The sequence below is a fragment of the Psammomys obesus genome, unplaced genomic scaffold (genome assembly GCF_907164565.1).
Source record: "Psammomys obesus unplaced genomic scaffold, mPsaObe1.curated_primary_1811, whole genome shotgun sequence".
In the NCBI taxonomy this organism is placed as follows: domain Eukaryota; kingdom Metazoa; phylum Chordata; class Mammalia; order Rodentia; family Muridae; genus Psammomys; species Psammomys obesus.
The window spans coordinates 11,981,613-12,007,864 of record NW_026590062.1 but is presented as its reverse complement, the minus strand read 5'-3'; the positions used below and the strand labels follow the sequence as shown (position 1 = coordinate 12,007,864).

Here is a 26,252-nt window from a genome sequence, read left to right as displayed (position 1 = left end):
TTTTGTTGGTGGTGGTGGGTTGTTTTAGGAGGGTCCGAGTATCCCTGGCTCTGGCCTGGAACTCCCTATGTAGACCAGACTGGCCTTGAACTTGCAAGTGATCCTCTTGCCTCTGCCTTGGGAGTGCTGAGAAGACAGACAGACATCAGTATGTGCAGCTATACTGTATCGTGTCTTTCAGTGATGGGCTTTGCTGGGGACCCTGTCTCGATGAGCTACACTCCCAGCCCAGCAAAACGGGAGGCCGTGTTACCCTGGCAGTGGCACCCTATACCTCATGCTCTCCATCTGCTGAGCTAAGCCTAGTGACTGAACCATTTCTCTAGGTTGGTCTAAGTGTGCCCTACGGTTTTTACACACATTCCTTAGAAAGCAGTGTGTCCTGAATCAGTGAATCAGTGAATATTACAAGAGTCGCACAACCGCAGTCACCATCTAAGCCTAAAGCATTTTTATCCTTCCAAAGGGAAACCCTACCCATAGCAAAGCAGCCACGCCCACACCCCTCCCCCTCAGCCTTCATCACCGCTAACCTCCCTGCCTGTGTGGCTCTCCCTATATGCAGTGTTGCCTTCAGTCTGGCTCCTTTCACACAGCATCAGTTTTTGTTAAGGTTCATCAGCATTGGAACAGGTGCCTCTCCATGGCTTGCTTGCTTATTTATTTTGAGTCCTGGCTGGCCTGTGTCAGTACCCACCTCAGTAGCAAGCACCTCACCCACTGCACCTCAGTCGCCCGGGGCCTTCATAGTGGGATCAGAACTTTTGATATAAGCCCTGAGGCCTGATGCAGGTGTCCCACCACTATGGTGACATTTGTCTAGATGCCTACTCTCCCCCACAGATTCCAGGAAACAAGAAAAATGTGGAGGCGAGATCGATTAGGTAGAAATTCACCCGAGATGAAGACCACTGCTGCAGCACTCTTCAAGAGGGAAGTCGCACTCAGATTAGCTTTCTCTGGAGGCAGGGACACTGGATAGAGCCAACCACAGATGGTAAGCTTGATAAACCCTAAGTTAGCTGGAACACAACCAGAAAAAAAAAAAAAAAACAACTCTCAAGTGGCTAGAATTTTTTTGGGTCATGATCAGCCAAGAAACCAAGAAACTGAAGAATAAGTAAACAGACCTTGGCATTTTGCGAGAAACTAAATATCCCAAACATCTTTCCTGGCATGGCTGTGCGGTCAAAGCAATACACAATCATGACTGTTAGACGCCAAGTGCTCCGAGCACTGTGGCGCACACTTTAATGTCAGCAGTCTGGAGGCAGAGGCAGGAGGGTCTCTATGAGCTCCAGGCCATCCAGTGCTATACAGTGCAACCCTATCTCATAAATAAAGTCATGTGCCACAGACTCGGAGAAGGGAGGGGGAAACCCACAACCAAATAATCAGAGTCACAGAGAAGCAACAAGTGGTCACGATATGACTGATGTACTCCAGACAGAGTCTCTGAGAGCAAAGGCATGTGCCTGCTACTTTATAAAGTCGGGGAAGTGTGAGAAAAAGATAAAAACAAAACACCCAAAAACTGACCTTGAATTTATGGGCTTAAGTGAGTCTCCTGCCTCAGGCTCTTGGTAGCTGGCAGAAGAGGCACATGCATGTGTGTGTGCGTGCGTGCCTGTGTCTGTGTGTGTGTTATAAGCTGTGTGACACAGGTGCGAAGAACTGAACTCAGGTCCTCTGGAAGAGCAGTGAGTCATCTTATACTGCTGAGCCATCTCTCCAGCCCTAGGAAAACGATATTGAATGATGTCACTTTATTATTCTAGAGAATAAAGATATGTGAGGAAAAGTAAAAAGGAAATATAATATGCAGTAGGCAAGAGAGATGGAAGAGAAGGGGAGGAGAAGAGGGGGAGGAAAGGGCAGGAGGAGAGAAAAAGAACAGCTCAAACGTCCTTAGAACCACAAGCACACAGAAAAGTCAAATGTAAAACAACAAATCAAACAGCCAGTAAATGTGAAACTGCTCAATCTCACAGGAGATCAAGAAAGGCAAATAAACATAAGACATGCCTTTCTGTCAGTCAGGTGATATGGTGACAAAAGCCCCAACAGGCAGGCAATCAGTTTTCTGGCAGGATGACACCCTCAACTCAGGGGCTTTTCCTGCCACCCAGTCCTAACCTGACTCCTCAGGGAGCTGGTCACAAACTGGACAAGTTGAGCGCACTAACATGTCCACCCAGCACTAGGGGTCACACTGGAACCAAACTGGCCTGTGTCTGTAGGAACCTTGTCAGAGATTCAAAGCAGGCACCTGTAAGGGAAAATGGGAAGAGCTGGGGCACTGGGAGGTCTCATTCTTGGGGAAGAAGAAGGAAGGTGTGAAGGGAAGCTGGGGGGGGGGGGGCAGCCTTCAGCCCACGGGGCTGGTTTAAGAGAAGTTTTTGTTTGTTCTGATTTTTTTTTTAATAGGTCACACAGGCTGTCTCAAACTTTCTACGTAGCTGAAGCTGGCCCTGAACTCCTGATCTCTTGCCTCCACCTACTGAGTCTTATGATTTTAGGCATGGGCTCCCTCCCATACGTGGCTTCTATTAACAGGGTTTAACTACACTGCTGGGAAGGCAAGCCAAAACTGATCATCAGAGGAGTCCCATGTCTCCTGAGGCTGAGCCAGGTCAGTCTACTGTCACTGGCTCAGGGGTAGCTGGGAAAAAGCAGGGACTGATGGGGGTGCTATGCATCTCAGAGGCCAGCATCGGAGGCTGTCAGCCAATCACACTTCCCAAGGTAAGGTATACGTGAGGAACATTCTCTAGATCACCATGCAGCCCAAATAGCTCCACATAAGGCAATAGGCAGGAAAAAAAGCTCTAGTGTCCCTTTATGTGATATAATTATGTAGGCTTTCAAGCCACTTCTGTGGAGGTCAGAGGACAACCTTGGGTGTCAGGCCCGCCTTGCTTTGACAGGGTGTCCTGTTTCTGTTGTGCATCCTGCCTACGTGTACAGACTAGCTGTCCTTGAGGATGCAGGAGTCCCACTGTCTTCACCGCCCATGCCCCTGTAGGAGTGCTGGGATAGGGGAAGCCACTACTACATGGGACACTTTCTTTTTTTTTTTTTTTTCTGTGTGTCTGCATGTTTATTTGTGCAGCACTTGTGTGTCTGCTGTCCACAGATACCAGAAAAGGGCATTGAATCTCCCAGAATTGGAGTTATAGATGGTTGTGAGCCACCAGGTGGATGCTGGGAATTGACCCCAGGGCCTCTGGAAGAGCAGCCAGTGCTCTTAACTTCTGAGCCATCTCTCCCTGCATCTGGCTTTTCCTTTGGGTTCTGGGGATTCAGACTCAGGTCCTCATGCTTGCATAGCATTTTACTTGTAGAAGCACTGCTTACTTCCACAATGCACTGTTTTATATTCCTACTATCTACTTGCTGGAGGTTCTGCTATCTCCATATTCTGCCAACAAGTCTTATTTTCTGTTCTTGTTTTATCTCCGTCCCAGTACTGGGGACCTTGCACAAGCTAGGCAACTGCTCTACCCCAGCTTTTTTGTTTGAGACACGGTCTCAGGTAGCCTCAACAGTACGTACGAGCTATCACACCTAGCTTACAGTGTTTTAAAGTCAGGATTTAAGCTTGGCTCCTTTGCAAGACTGTTTTGGTTATTCTGGGTTCCCTGCCTTCCACATGAATTTTAGGACTGGCTGCCTATTTCTGCAGAAAGGCAGTTGGAATTTTGATGGGAACTACATTGAGTTTACAGATCACTTTGAGATGTCCCAGTTTATAATAGGAACAAGTCTTCCAGACCACAAACACAGAATGCCTTTCTTTTCATTGTTTTTTTGTTTGTTTTGTTTTTTGAGATAGGATCTCAGTGTGTAAATATTTGGCTCAGGATAGCTTCAAACTCATGACTCTCCTGTTTCACCTAACCTTTTAGGTGCTGGGACAATTTCTTTCAACATTTTTTAATTGAAAGAAACTCATATCCAGACATGGTGGCACAACTTCTAATTCCAGCTCTCGGGAGGCAGAGGCAAGTAGATCTCTGAGTTTAGGCTAACCTGGTCTACAGAAGAAGTTCCAGGACAGCCAGAGCTACACAGAGAAACCCTGCCTCAAAACAAAATACCAAAACCAACTTCAAAACAAAAAAGAAAAATTCATACAACCTAAAAGTTAGTAATATTAAAGTACATTATCTGGTGGCATTTGGTATGTCCACAAAGTTGTATGCCAATGTCACGCTTGGACTGGCTGCCCTTCCCCAGCCTTTGGCAACGTGATGCCTCTTTGGACACATGTATGCTTCCCAGGGCTCTCATCTGTGTATGACTGTACAATATGCAACCTTCTGTGTCTAGCCCATCTCACCCGTGTTTGAGGTTCCTGTGTGGAGCGTTATGGTGCACACCTGCAGTCCCAGCACTTCCATATTGTACTGCATATAAACAGCTCATTTCTTTTTATTGTAATATTTCTCAATAATTAAAAAAAATGTTTGAGACAGAGTCTCACTTTGTAACGCAGAGACCCAAATTCACAGAGATCCACCTGTCTCAGGCTCTTTACTACCAGGACTAAAATGCACCCAGCCTGTTATAAAATTTTCAGTGTAATAGTCTTGCATTGTCTTGGTTCAATTTACTCCTTAGGCTTTTATTTTTTGTTTTGTCTTCTCAAGACAAGGTCTCACTTTGTAGTGCTGGGTGTCCTGGGACCTAGGTAGCCTAGGTAGCCCAGACTGTTTCTTAACAGTCTGGGAGAAATTCACCTGCCTCTGCCTCCCAAATGCTGGGATTAAAGGCGTGTGGCCCCACGCTCACTTTAGGATTTTATTCTTGGTGGTATATTGCATAGGTTTTATTTATTAATGTGTGTGTGCCAGTACCACGGTATGTGTGAGGTCGGAGGATAACATTCTGGACTCTATTCTTTCCTCTCACCTTGGGTTCTGAGAGTTGAGCTCAGGTCATTAGGCTTACATGGCAAGTGCCTTTCCCAGTAAGCCATCTCAATAGCCCTAGGATGTTAATTTCATCTTCAGGCTGTTTTTTGCTGTACATAAATGCTGATTTTGTGTACTAATCTTGCTTCCTGCAACCTTCTTGAGCTCACTTATTGGCTCCAACAGGGCTATGTGTGCATGTATTCTTTTTGAGTTTTCTATGTAAAGTATCAGGTCATCAACACATACAGCTTTGTTGCTTACAGGCATACCATGATAAACACAACCAAGCTCATCTGGTCACAGAAGCTAAGCAGGATTCTCATTAGCACTTAGATGGAAGAAATGGTTCTACTTCTTCCTTTTTGAACTCAAATACTTTGTATTCATCTTTTTGCCTACCTGCTCCAGACAGACACTCCACAACAGTGCTGAGCAGAGGTAGCATGATGTGGCATCCCAATCTTGGTCCTGATCCTAGAAGAGACTGTCTATAGCTACTCAACAGACCTTTCACAGATGTTCTCTCTCAAACTGAAGAAGCTCCCTGTGTTCATGTGTCAAGGGTTCTTATGATGCAAGAACAAGGTAAACCTCAGCTTTCATGTGCACAATGAGAGACCGAATCTCTATGCAGTAGACTCAGAAGACAAAACAAGTTAATGTAAGTGTCCAGCAGAAATGCCAGCACACACCTGCTACCAGTTCAGGGGAAGCCCTGACTGGGTGTTATGGTCAGACACACCCAGGACTACAGCTCAGATCAGTATTTGGTGCTGAGTGTTACATAAGCCTCTCTCTAAGCCTCAATTTCCTTATCTCTGAAGTGGGGGTAATAATAGTACCTATTTCACAGGCTGCTGCATTATGCTAACAGGTAGTGGTAGATGTGATTTAAATCATGACCTTACTAAGTACTCTGGGTGTAGAAGCTGTATGCATGATAGATGTCTGATAACATGAGATGTGGTCCTTGTTCTTGGGCCAGGGTAATGATGTGCAAGTGGTAGTGAAGGTTACATTATCAAGTAGAGGCTAACACATGATGTAACTGACAAAAATGGAGCACTAGTGGCAGTTCAAAGGCCAAGATGGGCTGAGCTAGACCAGAGCAGACTATGGAAGAAAAAGCAATTGGATCGGGGGAAGATTTTGGCAAATGGTGAGGGAATCATCAGGATGCACAGCTGGTAAACCATGGGGAGTTCCTGTCTGGAACCTGGGCCACGTAACAAGAGGGCAGTGTGAGATAGAGGATGTGTTATGCTGAATGTCAAAGCAGGGCTGTGGGCTTTATTCTAGAACAGGGAGTGCAGGTACAGGAGAGAGCAGAGCTTGCAAAAAGATACAGGCATTAGGAAGCATAACTCCTGAGTTTTTTGTTTCTTCTTTTTGAAGACAAAAACTCTAGCTGGCTGGCCTTGATGTTTTTATGCAGGCCAGGCTTCCCAGAACTCCCAAAGGCCCTCCTGTCTCTACCTTCTGAGTGCTGGGCTTAAAAGTATGTACCCCACCCCCAACACTTCTGACCTTTTTGAATCAGAGGTAGGAGGCTGTTAGGAGGTTAACTCTTACCTGTGCCAGCTGTATCCACAGATTTCAATAGGACCATAGTGGGTGACACTTTGGATTTGACCAATGAAGGTGAAAGTTCCTTGTTCTGGGGAAGTAAAACAATAGGTGTATCTAGGAGGATACCCTTAGTGGCAGCCTTGCTAGGAACCACGAAATCTGGATGAGGATACAATTTGCCAGGAATAGGGAAAGGAATGAAGAATTACAAAACCTGCTAATTTCATTAGTGCTATAAACAAGCATATTTAGTCCTAATAATAATCTGTGAAGAGCCATCCAGCCGGCCACGGTGACATATACAATCCCAGCACTTTCGAGGCTGAGACAAAAGGACGGAGAGTTCAGGGCCAGACTGGGTTAGAGTTCCTGTCTCAAACAAACAAAATATCAGAACAGGAATCCATGGGCAGATCTAATTACTATCCACATTAGATGAAGACATCTAGCCCAAAACTGTTGTCACTTGCTGAAGGCCACCAGTGGAAGCCTGACCAGACAGGGCTTCACAGTAAGGGTGGACTTCAGATTTTATGTGAAAGATAATGGGAAGCTCTGAGGAGTCCGGGCAGGCCCTGGCCTAGTGCAAGTGTCCCAAAAAGCACCCAGCTGTGTGGAGAGCTGCAAGATTCGGAGAAGATCCCACTTGCTTAGGCATTCAGGGTGCGGAAAGGGGGTTGGGTTTGTGTGTGTTTTGGAGAACTTGCTGAAGTGAGAGGTAAAGAGAAGAAAGAATGAAGAGAGCCTCAAGCTTTGGCTTAGGGCAGTAAGGTGATGGCAATGCCATGGTTGGGGATGTACATTTTGGCAGGGAAGACTGACAGTTACAGAAAGGTTGGTGAGAAGGAGAGTTGAGAAAGAAACTTGTGAAAGGAATGAGTCAGTGGCAAAGAAGATGAATGCAAAAGGCAGGGGAGGTAAGTGACAAGAAACAAGTCTGGGGCAAACCTCTTGAAAATCTAAGATGTTATTAAGATTTGGTAATCGTTCCTTCCTCTGAAATTCACTCTTCCCCACAGGCTTTGCCTGTGAGAGCTTTCCTCTGCCTAACTTTGCTTAGAAGGTGGCTCCGGGCCCAGACGCTCCTACCACAAGGGCATTCTTTGTCTCTCATCCTCTCAGCTCCTGTAGGATCTCAGAGCTCCATATGTTGATGGCATCACTTGGGGTCAATGTCTGTTTTGTTTGGTCTCCAGTAAAGTCATGCTGAACTCCCCACACCCAGCTCAAATCTAGGCTTCAGTGTACAGACATTGAGGACCAGAAGAAAGAAGCATGTGTTGAGTAGTTACAGGTACTGAGGGACAAATGGAAAGACAGTGGAGGCACTTAGGAATGACCCAGTGAAAGCCATCACAACCCATTGATGGGTGGCAAAAGTAACTCAGGAGACAGCAGCAGCTGCAGTGGAATGGGGCTAGTTAGTTGAGTGGGTGGAGGGGTTGCCAGTCTCTGCTGGCTCAGGCCCCACCCCCACTACAAGTGTAATGGAACAGCCCAGGAGCTGTACCCAACCAGATTCGATAAAGAGATTAGGCATCTTGCTGTACCATACCCATTCAGGCAGGAAAGTAAACTCTTATCTTAGAAAGCTCTTCCCTTTTCTAAATAAGGATTGTCTAGCTAATGATTCAGCGAAAGAGAAATCTGATTAATTACAAAGCTCCACTCTCCAGTTTTCTTTATCTACTGTAACCTGTCAGGAGCTCTTGAATGATTTAATAAGTATTAATGCATTTCTGGAAATGTGGGGGATTTGAGGGAGTTTCTGCTGTCTACATGTTTAAGACAGGGTCTTACATGTAGCCCTGGTTAGCCTGAAATTTGCTATGTGGACCAGACTGGGCCTGAACTCACAAAAATTTGCCTACCTTGGCCTCCCAAGTACTGAGATTACAAATATATGCAACCATGCTCCACTAATTTAAAATTTGCTACTAACAGATGATATCCATATGGTGTCTAGATTTTCTTTAAAATAATGGGAATAAGGGTAAGGTGGAGAGAAAGTAAACCAGCACCGAGCTGACCACTGGGGTGGATGATGGCCACTCTGTGTCCACTACACTGTTATCCACTAATGGGAAATCTTATCTGAAAAGACTTGCTCATGGGCCAGGGTGTGGTGGCCCTCACCTTTAATCTCAGCACTTGGAAGGCAGCAGCAGGGGCATCTCCATGAATTCCAGACCACCCTGGTCTACTACACAGTGGTTCCAGGACAGCCAGAGCTACATAATGAGACCTTGTCTTGAAGAAAAAAAGCAAGAAAAAAAATGACATGTTCACTAAATGTTAGGCCCTCCATAAATCTATGTTCTGACCCGATCTAGTTAAAAAAAAAAAAAAAAAAAAAAAAAAAAGCTACCAAAAACTGAGTTCAAATGCAGTCTATTGAACCAAGTCCAAAGCCAAGGGTGGTGCCTCAGGCTTGTCCTCAGCACTTGGATGACAAAGGCATGAGGATGTATGTGGGAGCCCAGACTGAGGTATATAGTGAAATCCTATCTCAAAAGTATCAAGGGCTAGGAATGCAGCTCAGTGGCAGAGTATTTGTCTAGCATGTTCAAGGCAAAGTTGATCACCAGTGTTATGGGGGAAGAGGTTCATATCAATTGATGCTTAAAATGCCATTTAGAGTTTATTTTTATGCTAGAATTAATTACTCAAAGTTTTAATATTCCTGGTGTTGAAGAGAAAGCTCTGATGTGAAAAGCACTGGCTGCTCTTCAGGAGGCTCTGCTTTGATTCCCAACACCCACATGTGACTCACAACCAGCTAGTTCCAGGGGACCTGATGTCCTCTTCTTGCCTCCTTGGGCTCCAGGCATTCATGTGGTACATACAGATACACCTATACACATAAAATAACTTAAATTTTTTTTTAACTATTTTGTGTGTATAGGTATTTTCCCTATGTCTGTGCACCTCGTGCATGCCTGGTGCCATCAGAGGCTGTGAGCTGCCATGTGGGTACTGGTTATCAAACCCAGGTCCTTTGCAAGGCCAAGTGTTCTTGTCATCTTTTTTAAGATTTATTTATTATGTAACAGCGTTCTGTCTGCATGTACACCTGCATGCCAGAGGAGGGCACCAGATCTCATTATAGATGGTTGGGAGCCACCATGTGGTTGCTGGAAATTGAACTCAGGACCTCTGGTAGAGCAGACAGTCCTCTTAACCTCTGAGCCATCTCTTCAGCCCTGAGCAAGTGTTCTTAATTACTGAGCCAAATAATCCATTTTTATAAACGGTTCTAAAATTCCCCATGTAAGAACAGTTGATATCCTCTTTAGCCTGACACTTATACTTGCTAACTGCTGACCCCCTTCTGGAATTCTTATGGAGGATTCTTTCTTCCTGGGAATGGCAGCTGGGATAGTCAGTGAATAAGCTTGGGGTTAGAGTCCGTCCACAGGTTACCTAGGTCCCTGCTATATGCTAGTTGTGTACCAGAGAACAAGAGGCAATGAGTCTTTGCCCTAATGGGCTGAGAAACTCATGGAGAAGAAAAACTGAATGATCTCAAACACATCAGTAGCCTAAGGAACACAGGACATTTTGAGGCTGGTTGAATTGAATGGAGGAGGACTGGGGCTGATCTCCTGATCCAGGAAAGATCTGGAGGGAAAAAAAATAGAAGTAGATGAAAGGGGGAATTAAAATGGGGCTTAGGAGGAGGAAATGTGCTTTGGGGGAAACCCTGAAGAATGAAATCCTAACCTAAGCATCATATGTGCAAGGAACTATAAAGAACGAAGATAGAGTTGCTGAGGCAAGCAGGCAGCAGACGGGCAAGATAGGGAGAGGGCTTAACATTAGGGGGTGCAGCTTTATCTGGAAAGCTGGACACAAGAGTGGTATGACTAGACTTGGGCCCCTGAAAGTCCCACTGTGAAGCAGAGACACACAGACTGGAACAAAGTATACATTTCGTGTGAAGCTGGGAAATGATAAACCAAGCAAGGAGTAATGACAGTAGGTCGGGAAGAGTATAGACTTGGAATTGAAAAGGCAAACCTGACAAGTTTGGTATTCTGAGGACAAGATTATCAAGGGTGATGTTCCAGATTTGGGCTTGGCACCTTGTGGGTAAGTAGGCCATTTATTTATAAGCTGACCTTTAGTCTTCTCAGACCCATGCAGCCTTGACCTCCCTCTGTTCAACAGGAATAAGCATAGCACACACTTGAGAATTGTTCGGAGGCATATACATCATTTTTACAGCCTAAAGTCTGACCATAGCAGGAGCTTACTATACATCTAGGAAATGGACTCCTTGGGGCCACTGACCACATTCCTCATTCTGCTCCAATCTTGGGTGCTTTAACTGTTGCTGCTGGCTCTCCAGTCCATCCGATGTTGGATCTAGGCTGTTACCTCATGAAAAGAGTCAGCAGTTCCCCAGAGAGGCTGGCTCTCATTGGTCACTCTGTCCTGGTGCTGGGAGTCAGGGTGAAGTGAGCAACATGGGAAGATGGTGTGGAAGAAAGGTAATTTTCCAATTTAAACAGAGATAATCAGAATCTTCTATGCACTGAACAAAGAAACATCTCTATTGATCAACATTTCAGCATTCTATCTAGGACACTGGATCTATAGTTAGCAAGGGAGTCCACTGTGCCCTCAGTTGTTACTGTAGCTTAAACCTTCTTAAAGTTGTTGGGCCATCATAGGCCATGCTGACAGTAATGCACATTATGGGTACAGAGCTTCATGAGCTACCAGACCATTGGGTAGAAGAGCTCTACTCACCACGTCCAGTGTTTGTTAGCAGTTCTCTCTGCAGGCAGGCTTCTAGGACCATCATCTTCCTGGACATGCCACCAGAATCTTACTGCCCACCCACTCCATACACCTACATTCCTGGCTGAGCCTTAGGTTGCAGGGAACCAGCCAGCCAGAACATCACACGGCTCTGATCTTTTTACTTCACCCCTCCCAGTGCCCAACCAACAGCACTGACAGTCACACAGAACAACCTTTTCCAAAAAAATATGTTTTTTTTTTATTGTCTCAGATGCAAATATAGTTTTAAAAATGCATTGTAGTGTTGGGTACAGCTGGTGGAAATGTGCTTGTCAACAGCAGGGTGTCAAGAGGACCAGGCTCAGGCAAGCAGCCCCAGGGATCTCTGGTGTAAATGAAACCCAACCTACCCCAGGTGGAGCTGCCTCCTCCAAGGAGCCCTATACCATCACCAAAGCACACAACAGACAGCCCGTGCACAGAAGCTGAAACTTGAAGAACTTGAAGGAGAACATGCAGTTTCAGCTGGGGCGCTACAGAGCAAGCATAACAAGCCTGCTTTCCCTTCATGGGGTGAAGATTCAGGTGACAAGGTGCCTGGGGAGGGGTACGAGGGTACTAGACTCCCCCACGAGGGACAAAGCCTCGCTGTGGCCATGAGACCTTTTAACCTGCAGGATGTAAACTAGGAAATGTATAATCAGTGTCTCCCGTCCTTCCACAATCTCAGCTCTCAAGAATGCCAGATCCTGTTCAGGAATCCCAAAGGAATTCCAAATTCACTATGCCCAGAGTTTGGCAGGGAGATATAGGTGAATTCTACTAAATAACTAGAAAGGAATTTTACAAAAATAAAATCCCACGAAGTAAACACACATGCACGCACACACACACAGGCTTGAGCAAGTGCGCGTGCACACACATGCTAACATTCACTGTGGAAAGTTCCCTTTTCTTTCCGGAAGGTTGAATCTTGCAAGCTCTAACAAGCAGACAAGCACAGTCCTATCTAGTGAACAGGGAGGCCCGTTCTTCAGAAAGAGCGGCAGCTGACCTGTTCTCGCCCACATTTGAAGAGGCACAGGGGTGGGGGCTGTGTTTCCTGAAGCTCTTCCCACACTACTGGTGTCTCCCAACAGCTGTTCATGGGCCTTAAGATCATAAAACCTGTTAAGTAGATCCTAGCCAAGGTGTGTGCTAAAGAGACATATTTCACACCTGCGTTGAACCTTCATGCTCTTTCACTGTAACCTAACTACCCCTTTCCTTTTACATACACACAGTCCCAGTATAGGTCCTCTAAAACACTGTAAGGCATCAAAGGACTGAGTCCAGAGTTGTATGTCTCTGCAACACTGGCATTCTAAGTGACTGTTCCATATCACTGTCCACATACCTTCCCAACAGGATCACACGATGACATTGAAAAACCAAGTTCCACACACAATGGTGGGCTTCAACTGTGCACTGCTACCTAGGGAGAGAGAAAAGGGGAGAGGCCCAAATAGACCCAGGCTCTCTTAGGAGGCCTCAGGTAGTGGGACAGAGACCCTTGAGGACCCAGACTAGGGCAGACAGAAAGGGATTTCTGACAGTGTAGAAGGAAGAGAAGAGCCGGCAGGTGAAAGGAGCTGAGCCCTGAGGCCAGGTGATTTAGCAGGCAGCCACAGTACCCAGGGCACACGAGAGAGGCAGTGCAGTGGCACGTGGCGTCAGGAGGGCCTGCCACTGCACTCCACCAGGGAATGGTGGCACATCCTCTAAGAGTCTAGGTAGATGTCACTCTTAAAGCGCCCTAGAGGACAGATCTCTAGAGTATATATGGGGGTATGGGAGCATGGAGGTGACAGCATACAGACAAGATCCAGGGCTCATGGTTGGGTCACATGAGAATTCGTGCTGGCTGACAACTTCCAGCCTCTTCTACAAAACCCAGTGTGTCAACACCAAGTACTGCAGCTGCAGTGCTTCCCTTGGCTGGGCAAAACCACTGGAGCACAGCTAGCCTCTCCTGAGGGTGACAGCTGCTGTGAAACCTTCTGTTAACTTTGAGGAAGCCCTTTAGCCAGAGCTGCCCTGCCTTGTTGGTGCCCACTCATAGTGAAAGAACAGGCAGGACACGTGCTGATGACTCGTTAAGATTTCACTGAAACACTTGCAGATTTTCCCAGGTAGCTTTGTGGTACATCCTTTTAGGCTGATATTGTTATTCTCCAAAACTCCAACATTTTGAAGTTTCTTCTTTGTGAGTGGGGACAGGAATGGGAGTGAAAATAACTGTAAACAAACCCCAGCCGAACAGTGTGGTCAGCGCCCAGTGGAGACCTCCAGCAGAGTCTATTCCCAAATGCTGACCTTGGTGTCTAGGACACAAGTCAAGGCCAGGACCCTCTGATTGGGCAGGTTCATTAGGCAAGATTTCAAAACAAGAAAATCTCCAAGGCAGAAAATAATCATTCCTGGAGATTTTAAAGCATTGTGGCCTCACAGCCACGGCAAAAGTGAGCACCAAGAGAAAGGAAAAGGGAGTCACTCTCAAAAAACAAAAAACAAAAACAAAAAACAACCCAAAACAAAAAAACATGCACTTAATAAAGTCTACCAGGAGACATACAGACACATACTTCTCTCTCGCTTCTCTCTCTCCCCACCCCCAGTTTCATACAAACTAATAGCTTTAAAGATCTGAAGAAACAGGATGAAATTAAATCAGCAAAAGGGGAGAGGTAGGCCAGAGAAGCAAAAGGCCAATCTTATACCCCACAGAGTTTTTAAAGAGAGGTTACTCCCAACAAGGGCGGAGAGAACCAGGAGTCCTGCACGGCCATGGTGTCACGTGGCATGGGAGGAAGGGCTGGGCTTCTTGAGGCCCTCAGAGCAGCAGTTTAGTTTTTCCTTCTTACCACAGTGGCCTTCACCTTCCAAAGAACAGTTTCACCTTCACCTTGTCCTTGGGAAAAGAAGGGGTGCCCGGTGGAAATGCCAAGGTCCAGCCTAAATGCCTTGTGTTCATCCCTCAACCTGTAAACGTGTTTTTTGGAGACGGCTGAGGAGGGCTACCAAGATATTCCTATACAGGATAGAAAGTAGACAATGGAGCAAACAACTGGTTAGGAGCTCACAGCATTAACGGTGGCATGGCCAGCAGCCCCTACCCTTTCTTTGTTCTCCAAATACTTAGTCCAGAACAGGCCTTAGGCATCAGCAGGAGCTTCCCAATGGATCAGAACTTCAGGAGACATACTGGGCTCCTTAGTCACGGTCCTCTCAGGGCAGGCAGCGTAATGAGGAGGGGCCAGGAGGACAGAGTCCAAGAAAAAGCCTGCTGCCTGCTCTAGGTGTCACAGCAGGACAAAAAAAAAGCACATTCTTCCTGGGAGGTGCCCTTGACTGGGCTCCCTGAGTGCTGGAGAGAGTACCTCACCACCTGTAGCATCTCAGAGGCAGCAAAGAGAAGGATGAGGGTCAAGTGCACCCTTCCTCAAAACTTTCCCTGTCTCTACCAACTCTAACACACATTGGGACAATTGAAACTTCAGACACATGCCACCCTCCAAACTCAACTGGTCCAAATCTGAGCACAGCTCTTCACCATCTAGCTGGAGGCTGCTTCAAGGGCTAACTCCTTGGCACCCAGCCTGTACGCACTTTGTTTCTTCGTCCTAACAGACTTTAGTATGGTGACATCTTTGGTCTGAGAACTGTCCTGGTTTGGAGCTCTCGCTAAACTTCAGATAACCAGGATGACAGCAGTATCATGGAGTGTGACCTTCCTGATGCTAAAACCAAGGTAAGACCATCCTGGGAGTGTATCTGCCTCTTCCACAACAGCAGAGTAGAAGTGTGTGAAGAACAGGCACAGAAGGGCCTCAGCTGTGGGGCCTTAGAGGCTCTAGGCTAAGTGCCTGGCAATGTTGGGAACATCATGGTGACTGCAATGCCAGATAGAACTAAGACATAGACAAGACACCGCCTTAGGAGTTTCTGAGCCAGAACAGCAACTTTGCATTGCTTGTGACTTTATCCTGTCCAGTTGGGCTCCAAACCCATTATTTTCCACACCCATTATTGTGCTCAGGGGTTTGCAGAAATTTCCCCCTTCAATAGAATACATCAGGCAGGAGGTATATTCCTTTCTGCAGAGGTTGCAACAGTAGCCCAGAGAGTCAGGTTCTGCCAGGGTCGCAGGAGATGGAGAGACTTCACTGCTGCTCCAGAGGCCAGAAAACGTGCAGGGGTTGCCAGAGGAGCACAAGTGGGTAAGGATGTGACTGGGACCAAGTCTCAAAGTCTCAAGAAAGGAATTCTGAAGGAGCCTGGTGATCCCACCTGCAGGAACAGGCTTTGTTTCCTTGTCTTGCACTTGCTGACCCTGAACCCCAATAGGCCACCAGGAGGACAGGACTATAACAGCCGATGTTTCCCTTTGTCTGGGCCACCCCACATGCAGGGGAGACTGGTGATTGAGGTCACTGAGTGAGAGGTCACAACAAGGGTTCCCAAGATGGGATACTGCTGTTGGCAGGCCTCAAGCCTGCTTCAGACCTGAGCGCAGCATCCTGACAGGTGCAATGGGCCACTGGAGTCAAGGGCAGCCCTGAGGCGGTGTGTCAGGAAGGGTATGGGGGATCTCCAGGCATCTTATACAGCCACATGCCAACTAAGCTTAGGACTCCCCCGATCTCTTGCCAATCCTGGTAACAGCCTCTGATGCCTGCTCTGGCAACTGGGATGGGTCTGTCAGGATGGAAGTGGTCGTGCTCAGCTGCCGGAGGGTACTCAGTACCACTGTAAGACAAAGAAGGCTGTAGTCAGCCTGGGACAAAAAACTCAGAATGACAAGATGCAAACTTCACACACGCAATCCTATTTGGTAATTGCCAAGCATCAATGGTGATAACCAGAGCTCAATGGCAGGGAAGAGTGATGGGGTCTCATTCTGGGACCCAGTCTCACATCCTAGATCTCACATGTAGATCCTAGCAGGACCTGCAAGTAGCCTAAGAATTCTAAGCTATTCCTACTGCTCAAGTGTTGCACTTGCTTTAATACTAAACTTATATAACTTTTACATATGGTTGTAGCTTTAGAACTAAATAAGAACTAAGCTGGATTTGATCAGACTAGCAAGAGTCTGGTTCTAGGATCCCATCAGTGTTATCTTTATGCCTCTTACATGGCTGGCCTAAGCACTGCCCAGGGAAGGGGTTTTTCCCTGTAGGACCAGCATGAAGTCCCAATTTCTGGTATTCCACACTCACTTGGCCTGAGGACAGGCAAAGAACAGTGCTGGTCTAGCCAGGAAAGCGCCGTTCGGTGAAACTCCTCCAAGCTGCTGGTGGACACCATCCCCTTGAAGGATTCAAATAGTGGCTTGATGATCATGCTGAACTGTAGGACTTATGTTAAGGAAAAGGTGAACACTGGAGAGAGCCAAGGGGCATGCAGATAAAGGAAGAGGCTCACAACAACAGCCTATGACTGCAGCTCCAAGAGATCCAACACCCTCTTCAGACTCTGCACGCCTCTGCACTCAACACACATATATGTATAATTAAAAAATAATAATTAAAAACCTCCACAAAGGCTGGAGAGATGGCTCAGAGGCTAAGAGCACTGGCTGCTCTTCCAGAGGACCCCAGTTCAATTCCCAGCACCCACATGGAAACTGTCTTTAACTCTAGTTCCGGAGGATCAGGCGACCTCACATGGATATACACTTAGGCAAATCATCAATGCACATAAAAATAAATAAATCTTAAAAAAATTCCACAAATCTTTATGAAGAGAAAAAAGGAGAAAAAAGGAGAAGGAGGAGGAGGAAGACAAGGAGGAGAAGAAAGAAGAGGAAAAAGAAGAAAAAGCAGATGCAAAAGAAGCAGCAGCAGCAATCACCACCACCTGGAGTTTTGACCGCTCAGTAATCCGGAAGGTCCTGGCTTCCACCTTTCACAGCAGGTAGGGTTCATCCTCTCTGTCACTGAGGGAATGACCTGGCTGCCAGGCTGTCGGGGTCCTTACTTCTCAACTTGCTACCTCTGCAGTTATCTCGCTGCCTTTGTTTGCCAAAGACCTGAACAATAAAGCAGGCCATCTGACTCCCTGTCCCTTCCTGCAAAGCCCTTGGATGTGGTCTCCTCAGCCTCTAGGGCCAGCCCAGAGCCTCTCTTCTCTTTTCTGAGACAGGAAATAGCATTGCCAGTCCTGAACCACTGACAGCTGTATGAGAACCTTTCTTCGAGGGGTACCCAAGAGCCCTGTCTACTGTTTCAGTGTGTTTGCCGGGGGAGGGGATGAGCAAGGAAAGCCCAAAGATACAATCCAGAATTTCCAATTCTGCAGGATCCTGCTTTTCACATATTCATCAAACATGTCTTTCATGTGGTCAGATTGGCGGCAGTTGACGGGGACTCCTGTGGCAGGTAGCAGCTGTTGGCAGGAGCTGAAACAACAGTAGTCAAGGGATGGTTTGGACCCTGGGAGACCACACAGGAAGGATATAGCCAGGTACAGGCAGGGGCCTGTGGGAGAAGGACAAGAAGCTAAATGGCTGCAATATCAATAGCAAAGGCCACACAGGGTCCCTCTGCTTTTGTGACATAGAAGTGTATGGGGTGAAGGACTCAAATGGAACCTCACATGATGGTGGTGTTGAGCTCCTCAATTTCCTCCCGCAGCCTCCGGGCCTCTTCTTGCATCTGCATCCGCTCCTGCTGTAGCTTGGTGATATACTCCATGGTCTTCTGCAGTGTGATGGCATGGCTGGTCTGTGAAGGGCAGGTGGCTCAGAGGTGGCAGTACTTAGCCGGCCAGTGACACATGGGCAAGATGCACTGTCACCCTACCTTGACACTCTAAGGCCACTTACCTGCTTGGAATTATTGGAGATCACACTGTTCAAGGTGTTAAAGCCCATTCTGATAGTGAAACGCCTTCTCTGTTCAGCTGAGATGTGCTTCTGCCGGTTCTATTGCAGAATCAATTGGTCACCAAGACATAGGTCAAGCCTGAGGCAAGCAACCCGTTCCTCCTTACTGTCTAACCCAATGCTGAGCAGTTAGAAAAAGACTAGTATCTTAGGGCATATAACAAGCCAGGGCCAGAAAACTATGTAGGACAGGCAAATAGCTAAAGAACTCTGAGAGGAGCCGGGGGGAGTGGACAGGGCCCTCCCACCTCCTCCCTGCAAATGGTGTTGCCAAGGTTGCATGCACCGCTAACATGGCATGAAGATTCAGTGCTGGTACCACCCCTGGGACCCAGGGGGTCCACCCAGAGGTCTGAACAGGCCCTAATCTTCATGGGCCTGTTGGTGGGATGGGAAATGGTTGGAGTTGATTTGATGTTATTGTTTCTAGGGCTTGCAACATGAGCTGAATCTGTGGCTCTCCTTTCCCAATGTTCTCTTCCCTCCCCATCGCACCAAGGGAATCAAGACCCAAGAGAAAAAGCCATACCTTTAATGCAGCCACATTTTTGGGGTCTGTAGATTTCCCTGAGCAGTTGTTCTGGGGAGACTGAGGACTGGGACTTTGCTCTGATGGGCATGGAGAGGCATGCCCTGAGTTGGGGCAGTCACGACCTGAGAAGAAAATGCTCTTAACAGGCAAACACTTGAAAAGGGGACTAGAAAAATAAAGTGAGGCTGTCCTGCCCTGGCTCCACAGCAGTCCTCACCAACCAAAGGGACTCCCAGCAACTCCTCAGGCTTGGAAGACCATTTAAAACCTTCTACAGCTACTCCATAGAAATACTGGAGAAATCCTTGCCCATATCCCAAAGGGGAGTTCCTGTTTCAAGGCGACACCTGAGCCAGGCAAGTTAAATGTGGAATATGCCTGGATTTTGCCCCATCCCAGGTGTCAAGCTGCTCAAAAGAAAGGTCAAACTGCCAACCCAGTCCCCTAAAATATCGCCTCAAGGCAGCAGGGGACCTTACAGGTTTGTAAGGCAACAGCTCCTAACTTATGTGCTCAGCACACTGGCATCTGCTATTTTTTGTTCTTTAAATTCTCTCTCTCTCTCTCTCTCTCTCTCTCTCTCTCTCTCTCTATATATATATATATATATATATATATATATATAAAATATACTTTCTTACTCTTCTCTCACTCACTCTGAAAATGTTAAATAAAAAGTACTACCACCTTTTGACCCACACAGAACAGCCTAGAGTATTGCAAACCACACAGGCTACTGTCCCATTCACTGGCGTCACTTGGGAGCGATTTCCTAGGCCCCTTTAGAACTTCTCCAGCCTATTTCATTCTATGCTAAACACATGCTTCCATTTACTGTATTTTCTCCTAGATTACCAGGCCTCAGTGCACTGCTCTACATGTTGTGTTTTGTAGTCCCACAAGCATGACCGGCTTCTTTTCCCTGGATAATTTTAGAAAGTTGACTTGTGTCTCAAGTCTGTATCTTTCCAGGATGAACAGTTCCATTCTTCAAAACCTACCCTTGGACAAGTACAATCCCTCCCCGATGGAAACCCTTCCTTAGTCATGTCTTCCCAACTAAGACGTGCAGCTGTGCTTTTAGCTAAGAGGAGAAGTGATTAAGGTACAACACAGTGACAGACTGCTTGCACAAGCTCTGCACAGTGTTTCCAGTTTTCTTCCCAGGATGGTACTGGAAGGAACCCAAGTTCTACCTGCAGCCTAATTCTGACATCACAGAACCCCTAGCCCCTGACCTTCTGCTCCACAAGTCAAAGTAAAAACCAGTACTGTCCTGACTGTTCTCAGTTATAAGATGTGAAAATGGCCAAAGATTTGCAGTAATTTAGAAGATGCTGTGTTAAAGCCTGCTGCTGGCTTCATGCCAAAGCAACCCCAGGCTCAAGTTTTCCAGACTGCTGCCAAAACTCTTCAGTGCCTTTTCTCAAACTGGCAGCTGGAACTGACAGCTCTAAGCCAAGCCTTCTGAGCGTAGTTTCCTGAATGTACTAGCTGCCGCCACTGTGACAGGCCTGCCACCCTCTGTTCCTTTTCTGCTGGTGTGGCTAGAGCTACTCTGCTGCCCACTAAGCATTTCCCTAGCCTGTGCTATGAGCAGACTAATTAATCAAGACTGGTTCTCTAGGACCAGTCTTGATTATGGGAACCTATGAATGGCTTTCCTAACCCAGAACAAGCTACTTATTTCCTCCATGAAGCCCCAACTACCCCACTCAGGTGAATACTCACTGGAGCCTGCAGCAGGCACCTGGGGACCACCCCCATGCGGTGGGACCTGCTCGCCCTTCACCAGGGGGTCTTGCACTGTACTTGGAGAAAAAAGCCGAGAAACAGGGGTAGGCTGGTTTGTGCTGTGGCTAAGGAACTCTGTGACCCCAGAAGCCTGTGGAGATACAGGAGAGAGGTCATGTACCACTGATGCAGAGCAGAGCAGCTACACTGGCTGAGAGCCACACAAACATAGGCCACTCAAGGGAGATAAGGACACTTGATGCCTGCCTAGACCAGTTCTCCTTACCCTGGTGATGGCAGCAGAGGCAATAACCACATTGGATGGGGACATAGTAGATGCCAGAATCCCTTCTCTCTTCAGAGGGGCTGATGTCATGATCACCTTTTGTGGTTGGCCTGAGAAGGAGGCTGCAGGGACGAAGTGAAGTGAAGTGAAGGTGAGGGCCTGAGGCTGTAGAGGCCTAGCCGTTGCTAATAAAAACTCTTGCTAGTGAAACATGTGGCTCCTCACCAAGAGGGCAGAAAGACAAGGCCCCAGGGAATCTGAAATATTTTTGTACTTTTTACTTGAAAGAGTCATACTATAGCTCCTAGAGAGGTCTACGACCATGAGTTCTCAAATCATGTTTTCAAGACTAATTCTTATTTTTATATTTATTTCTGTTTTTAAATAGTTCTTTTGTGTAGTGTGTATATGTGTGCAGGTATGACTATGTCATGGTACATGCGTGGAAGTCAGAGGACAATCTGTAGAAATTGATTCTTACCTTTCATTACGTGGATCCCAAGGATTAAACTCAGATTGTCAGACTTAGCAGCAAGTGCCTTTACCTACTGAGCCATCTCACTAGCCCAGTTGTAGTTTAACAGGGTCTCACTATATAGCCTTGGCTGGCCCGGGGCCTTAGTCTGTAACTCAGACTGGCCTCAAATTCAAGACCTTCCTGCCTCACCCTCTCAAGTGTTGGGTTTACAGGTATGTGCCACCACACTCAGATCAAGACTAGACTTTTTTAAACATACAGAATAGAAAGATCAATTGCACATATAAATTGTCCAAACTACTGTTTTATTTAAATTGGGAGGAGTTGTCAGGAATTTACAGCCTTTGAGAAAGGAAAACATTGCTCGCTAGGTAACCCTTGCTAGCTACTCCCGCAACCCAACTTACCTGGAGCAATGCAAGCATTCTTCAACACCAAGGACACAGGCTCAGGCTTGGGAGCAGGCACTATTTTGGGGGGCTGCTTGGATCTTACTCCAGTCAAGGACACAGGTTTGGGGTGTATAAAAGTTAACTGAGGCTGGGGAGGTCCCACAGCTGGTGGCTGGGGTACAGGTGACAGTGCCAGACCACATGGGGATGATAAGGGGGTTGGATGGTGTGCTGTGATAACAAGGCCCTGGTTCTGGCTGAAGGTTGTAGCAGAAGCATCATTGGTAAGGGTGGCAGAGGCTGTGTGGGTAATGACAGGGGTTGATTTGTTGACTCCTGCAAACTTCTGTGGCTGTAGGAAAGCTGGTGGAGTTGGGGGGTTCAGAGCAGTGGCAGGAGGAGGAACTAAGGGCAATGCAGTTTGGACAGGCGCTGGGGCAGGACCAGGGGAAAGCAAGGTCATGGTAAAGACAGGGAGGAAGGGCTGTGGGACACTTGGTGGTGGCTCAGAAGGACCAAAGTCTGCAGGCTGAATGAAAGGGTCCACAGGCTGGGAAGTTCGTTCACCACCCTGCCCATCTGTGGGATCCAGGGAGGGGGCTGCAGAAGATGCTATGAGGCTATTGGGCAGGCTCACAGTTGGGAGAGCTGTATTTGGCAAGATGTTACCCTGAGGAAGGAAGACACATGAAGAAACAAAGCTACAATTAGACAATTAGCTTTAACTGTTTAGCACTGCATAACACAAAGCCCAACTGTGGACATGGGGACTGAAGGACCAAGGGACAGAAGTGCTATCTCCCAGGCCAAACACACTGTTAGGCTGGGGAAATGGATCTGTGTTCCCTGGGTGTCAGCGGGGATCTTGTTTCAATTAGTAACTAATGATATCTCAGAACTCAGACAAAGTTGGACCGCACCCTAGGGGTATCTGGTTTCTAGAGCCTGGTCTAGATCTACCTACAGTCCTGCCATCTTCTGTTACAGAGCAGAAGCAGCCTAAACCACAGCTGCTCAGGGGTTCCCCCAGGATAGCTTCCAGTATCAACTTCCAGTCAGACTAGCTCTCCCTGAGTGGAAAGGCTATGAGGAATCACCTGTGCAGATCTCAGTCTCTACAGAAGAAATGATTATCTGAGCTAAGTGGGGAAGGTGCCAGGTTACCGGGTGACTAACTGAATACAGAAACAACCTGAGAGCTCCGCCAGGGCAGAGAACTATGCCTCACTCAGCTCTGTAGCCCTAACACCTGCAATTACCTTTTATTAATTGCTAAGTCAAAAGTAAAAACAATATACAACATATTTTTATTAGTGATCCAATATTATTCTTCTGTAACTACTCTTGTCTTGAAAAGACCTGGCTGAACAAAGCTCACGTGGGGCCTTAGGCAGAAAAACACCTCTGATATCTCCCACATCTTATGAGGAATTAAGGATGCTTTCAAAGCGGGTTCCATAATTTCTTTGCACATCCATGTGCATCTAACACAGGATCCAGCAATGGCCCCAGCATGTTGTGAAGTTCATGGTCACAGCATTAGTCTAGCTCTGGTTGTAAAGCTGATGACAGCCCTGTACCTGCCATGCCTGCTCCCCCAGGTCCTCTACCTGAGAAGGTGGGCTGCTAGGATCTGGGGCAGGTACTGACGTAGGAGTAGGCAACATGGAGCCAAAAATGGATCGACTGGAAGAGAAGAGATCTGAAAAAGAACACGGGAATCTTTTGAACTCCATGAGCTTAGCATTTTCTAGAATTATGACAAACAAACAGGGCCTGAACCCAACCCTTTCCCCAAGATAACTTTTTTCCTATAGAAAGAAGACTCTGGTTGGACTACTTGAAGTACCAAATGTTTCAAGTCTGAACAATGGCAGAGTTAAATTAAAGGGGCCGACCTAAATGCAGAACTTCAATGGGAGGTGGCTGTATCACAGTGCCCTCTGCTGCCTACAGGAGGAACTGCTCACAGTCAGAGCAAAGCAGATGCTCCCACAGGAATAAAGCACTCACTCTGAAAACGCCAACTTCCTTCCAATGTCCCAGGAAACTTTCCCAGGCTTTGCAGTTACTACAAAAATAATTTTCAGTTTTGAAAAAAACTTTTTGTTGTTGTTGTTTTTTTGTTTTCAAGTCAGGGTGTCTCTCTGTAGCCTTGGCTGTCCTGGACTCACTTTGTATACCAGGCTGGCCTCCAACTCACAAAAATTCAACAGCCTTCCTGAGTGCTGGGATTACAGGCGTATGCCACCACACCTGACAGTTTTGGAAAATTCTAAGCCCTCCATTTACACCCATTTCCAAGCATCCTCTCCACAAAAGGTACAGCGTTCTGATATGAGATGGTCATGTTACCCTCTGCTCTCACCCTGGAAAGGCTCAAAGGTGTCCATGAAGTCCAGGTTGGGTTGCAAAGGGATCAGGCCTGGCTGAATCATGTCTGCATTTCCTAGATGCGCTGCAAGAATTACAAGTGAGAAAGGAGAACTCTTTTACTCAAATAAGGTGAAGGAACATATAAATTTAGTTCTGAAACATATTCTTGTGGTCATACCCATTTCTAGAATCTTCTAAGAACTGTAAGAAGCTGGCTGGGTTCTCTGCATTCTTGGGGGTTTGTGGCCATTCTTAGATAAACATGTTTTCTCTACCCTCAGAGGGCAGGAAAGACAGGCAGTGCTAGGATCACCATGAAGCTATGAGTTGCCTCAGCCTTCCACCTCACTCTACATCCCCACAACCCTCCATCCTTATTCTCACTTTTCATCTGCAGCTCTTCCTAAGGAACTAGAAGACTGAAGGCCTCCAGGTGGGATGTCATGTGCAGTAGAACTCATCCTATAGCCTAGGCGTAGGCACTGATACAACCCACACTAAGACAACAGTATTCAGAAATATAAGACAGGTTCAGATCAGAGCCTGCTACTTTCTCACAGTGGGACTAAAAGAAAAATGGCCACCCCTGTAAGGCTCCAATTCCAGTCTCCTCCCATGCAGCTGCACAGGACTCTCAGATAAAGAGCTTGGGTAATCCTTCCCTCACCTAACTAATTATAACACAGCAGCTCAGAGGTGCCCTGAAGGAAAGCCTGGCCTAGAGGAATCCTCAGAGAGAAGGAAGCCTGCTGCCCAAGGACAGAGACTAGGTTACCTATTTCCCTTGGGTTGGGCCAGGCCACTGGTTGGTGTGAAGACAGTGTGGAGAAGAGGGTGTCGCTGAATTCTGACATGAGCATGTCTGTGTCCAGCAGTGAGTCCTCCTCCATTGGGACTGGGGTTTTCCAGCCATCCCCATGTTTGGGCCAATAGAGCATGTCATCATCCTAGTGCCAACAGAGGAAGAGGAATCAAAAAGGAATTAAATTCATTATTCTAAGTCCTGGCATGCATTAAGGGTTGCTTCTTGAAAAAAGGGTAGAGACATTGAGAGCTATTCCCTTAGCCCACCCAACAGAGTGTGCCTGCTTCCTTGGCCACTGCAGGACCTCCATGTGAGAAGGAGCTGGTCCTGTGTCTGGCCTTCCACTACAGAACTCTCTTGGGACATAGAAGTCATTGTTGCATCTTGTCAAGACAGGATTTTCAAGCTCACTTACCTGGGCCAGGCTAGAGAGGTCCTCATCCTTGTGCTGCTGCAGCTGTGGGCAAAGGGAGCAAGATGAGGCAGCCACCATGAACCTGGTGATGGCCCAACTTCACCTCCTTATATGGGAGTAAACTCTCTGGGAAGAGAGTTGGGGAACAGGATCCTACTGGCCTGCTATCCCATGGATGTGGACACAAAGAAGGAAATAGCTCTATTCTTGTTTGAGGAAACCATAGCCACTACTTGTGCTTAAAATGCTACATACACTATTCCCATGTCATGCTCCATGATGGGTGGGCAGTTGTGGGACTAGGGCCTCAGGCCACATTCTGAATACAGACCCATCTCCCACCTACCCCATCACCAGCCCCTGCCCCAGAGCTTCCAGAATATGCTCTTTCGAGAGCCCTTGCCAATACAAACCCTTTTCTTGAAGTAGGTTCTCCACTTATGATACTCCCGGATCACAATCTCAATTCGACTTTTCCAGTATTTGCCCTCTGTGGTGATGGCCTACAACCAAGAGGACAAAATGAAGAGTAGGTCTTGGATGATCAAATCTCAGCCCACAAACACCCAGCACCCATCACTAAGGTGACCTCAGATGGTTTTCTTGGTCAGAAAATCCCAATGCTGTTGAGTAACTAAGACTTCCTCACTGAGCACCCCTCTTCTCTTCTGAGCTACAATGTGAACTCTAGCTACAAATGTATCTTCACATCAACACCCATGACACCAAGGGTGACACTGCATTGGGTACAGAGAAAGCACACAGAGATCCTCCTCCTTGCCTGAGGCTGCTAAAGAAATTCACACGTGGCCCACAAATGCCCCTCTCCAGGAGTAGCCGCCATGTTCTCAAAGAGAGAAAACGAGGGCTGATGAGATGGCTCATCCTGTCAAGCCTTCTGATCTGAGTTTGATCCTTGGGACCCACATGGTGAAAGGCAAGGACTCTCAAAAGCTGTCCTCTGACCTCCACATACATGCTGTGATGCATGTATGCATACACACACACACACACAAAATAAATAAATAAATAAATAAATAAATAAATAAATAAATAAATAAATAAATAA

General features: G+C 47.0%; 1 protein-coding gene across 1 annotated transcript in view; it reads right to left on the bottom strand.

The window, feature by feature from the left end:
- Positions 1 to 11,471: 11,471 nt before the first annotated feature.
- Positions 11,472 to 26,252, bottom strand: part of Mlxip (MLX interacting protein) — a 63,631-nt gene continuing 48,850 nt past the window's right edge. Inside the window, exons 4-17 of the mRNA XM_055606161.1 lie at positions 25,597 to 25,686; positions 25,184 to 25,225; positions 24,739 to 24,910; positions 23,956 to 24,045; positions 23,198 to 23,289; positions 21,603 to 22,257; positions 20,718 to 20,839; positions 20,429 to 20,582; positions 18,695 to 18,819; positions 18,106 to 18,204; positions 17,877 to 18,004; positions 17,556 to 17,679; positions 16,499 to 16,628; positions 11,472 to 16,025 (exon numbers count right to left, since the gene is read on the bottom strand). Of these exons, the coding sequence (XP_055462136.1) occupies positions 15,904 to 16,025; positions 16,499 to 16,628; positions 17,556 to 17,679; positions 17,877 to 18,004; positions 18,106 to 18,204; positions 18,695 to 18,819; positions 20,429 to 20,582; positions 20,718 to 20,839; positions 21,603 to 22,257; positions 23,198 to 23,289; positions 23,956 to 24,045; positions 24,739 to 24,910; positions 25,184 to 25,225; positions 25,597 to 25,686 (2,145 nt within the window). The 3' untranslated portion in view covers positions 11,472 to 15,903. The remainder of the gene's footprint in view (positions 16,026 to 16,498; positions 16,629 to 17,555; positions 17,680 to 17,876; positions 18,005 to 18,105; positions 18,205 to 18,694; positions 18,820 to 20,428; positions 20,583 to 20,717; positions 20,840 to 21,602; positions 22,258 to 23,197; positions 23,290 to 23,955; positions 24,046 to 24,738; positions 24,911 to 25,183; positions 25,226 to 25,596; positions 25,687 to 26,252) is intronic.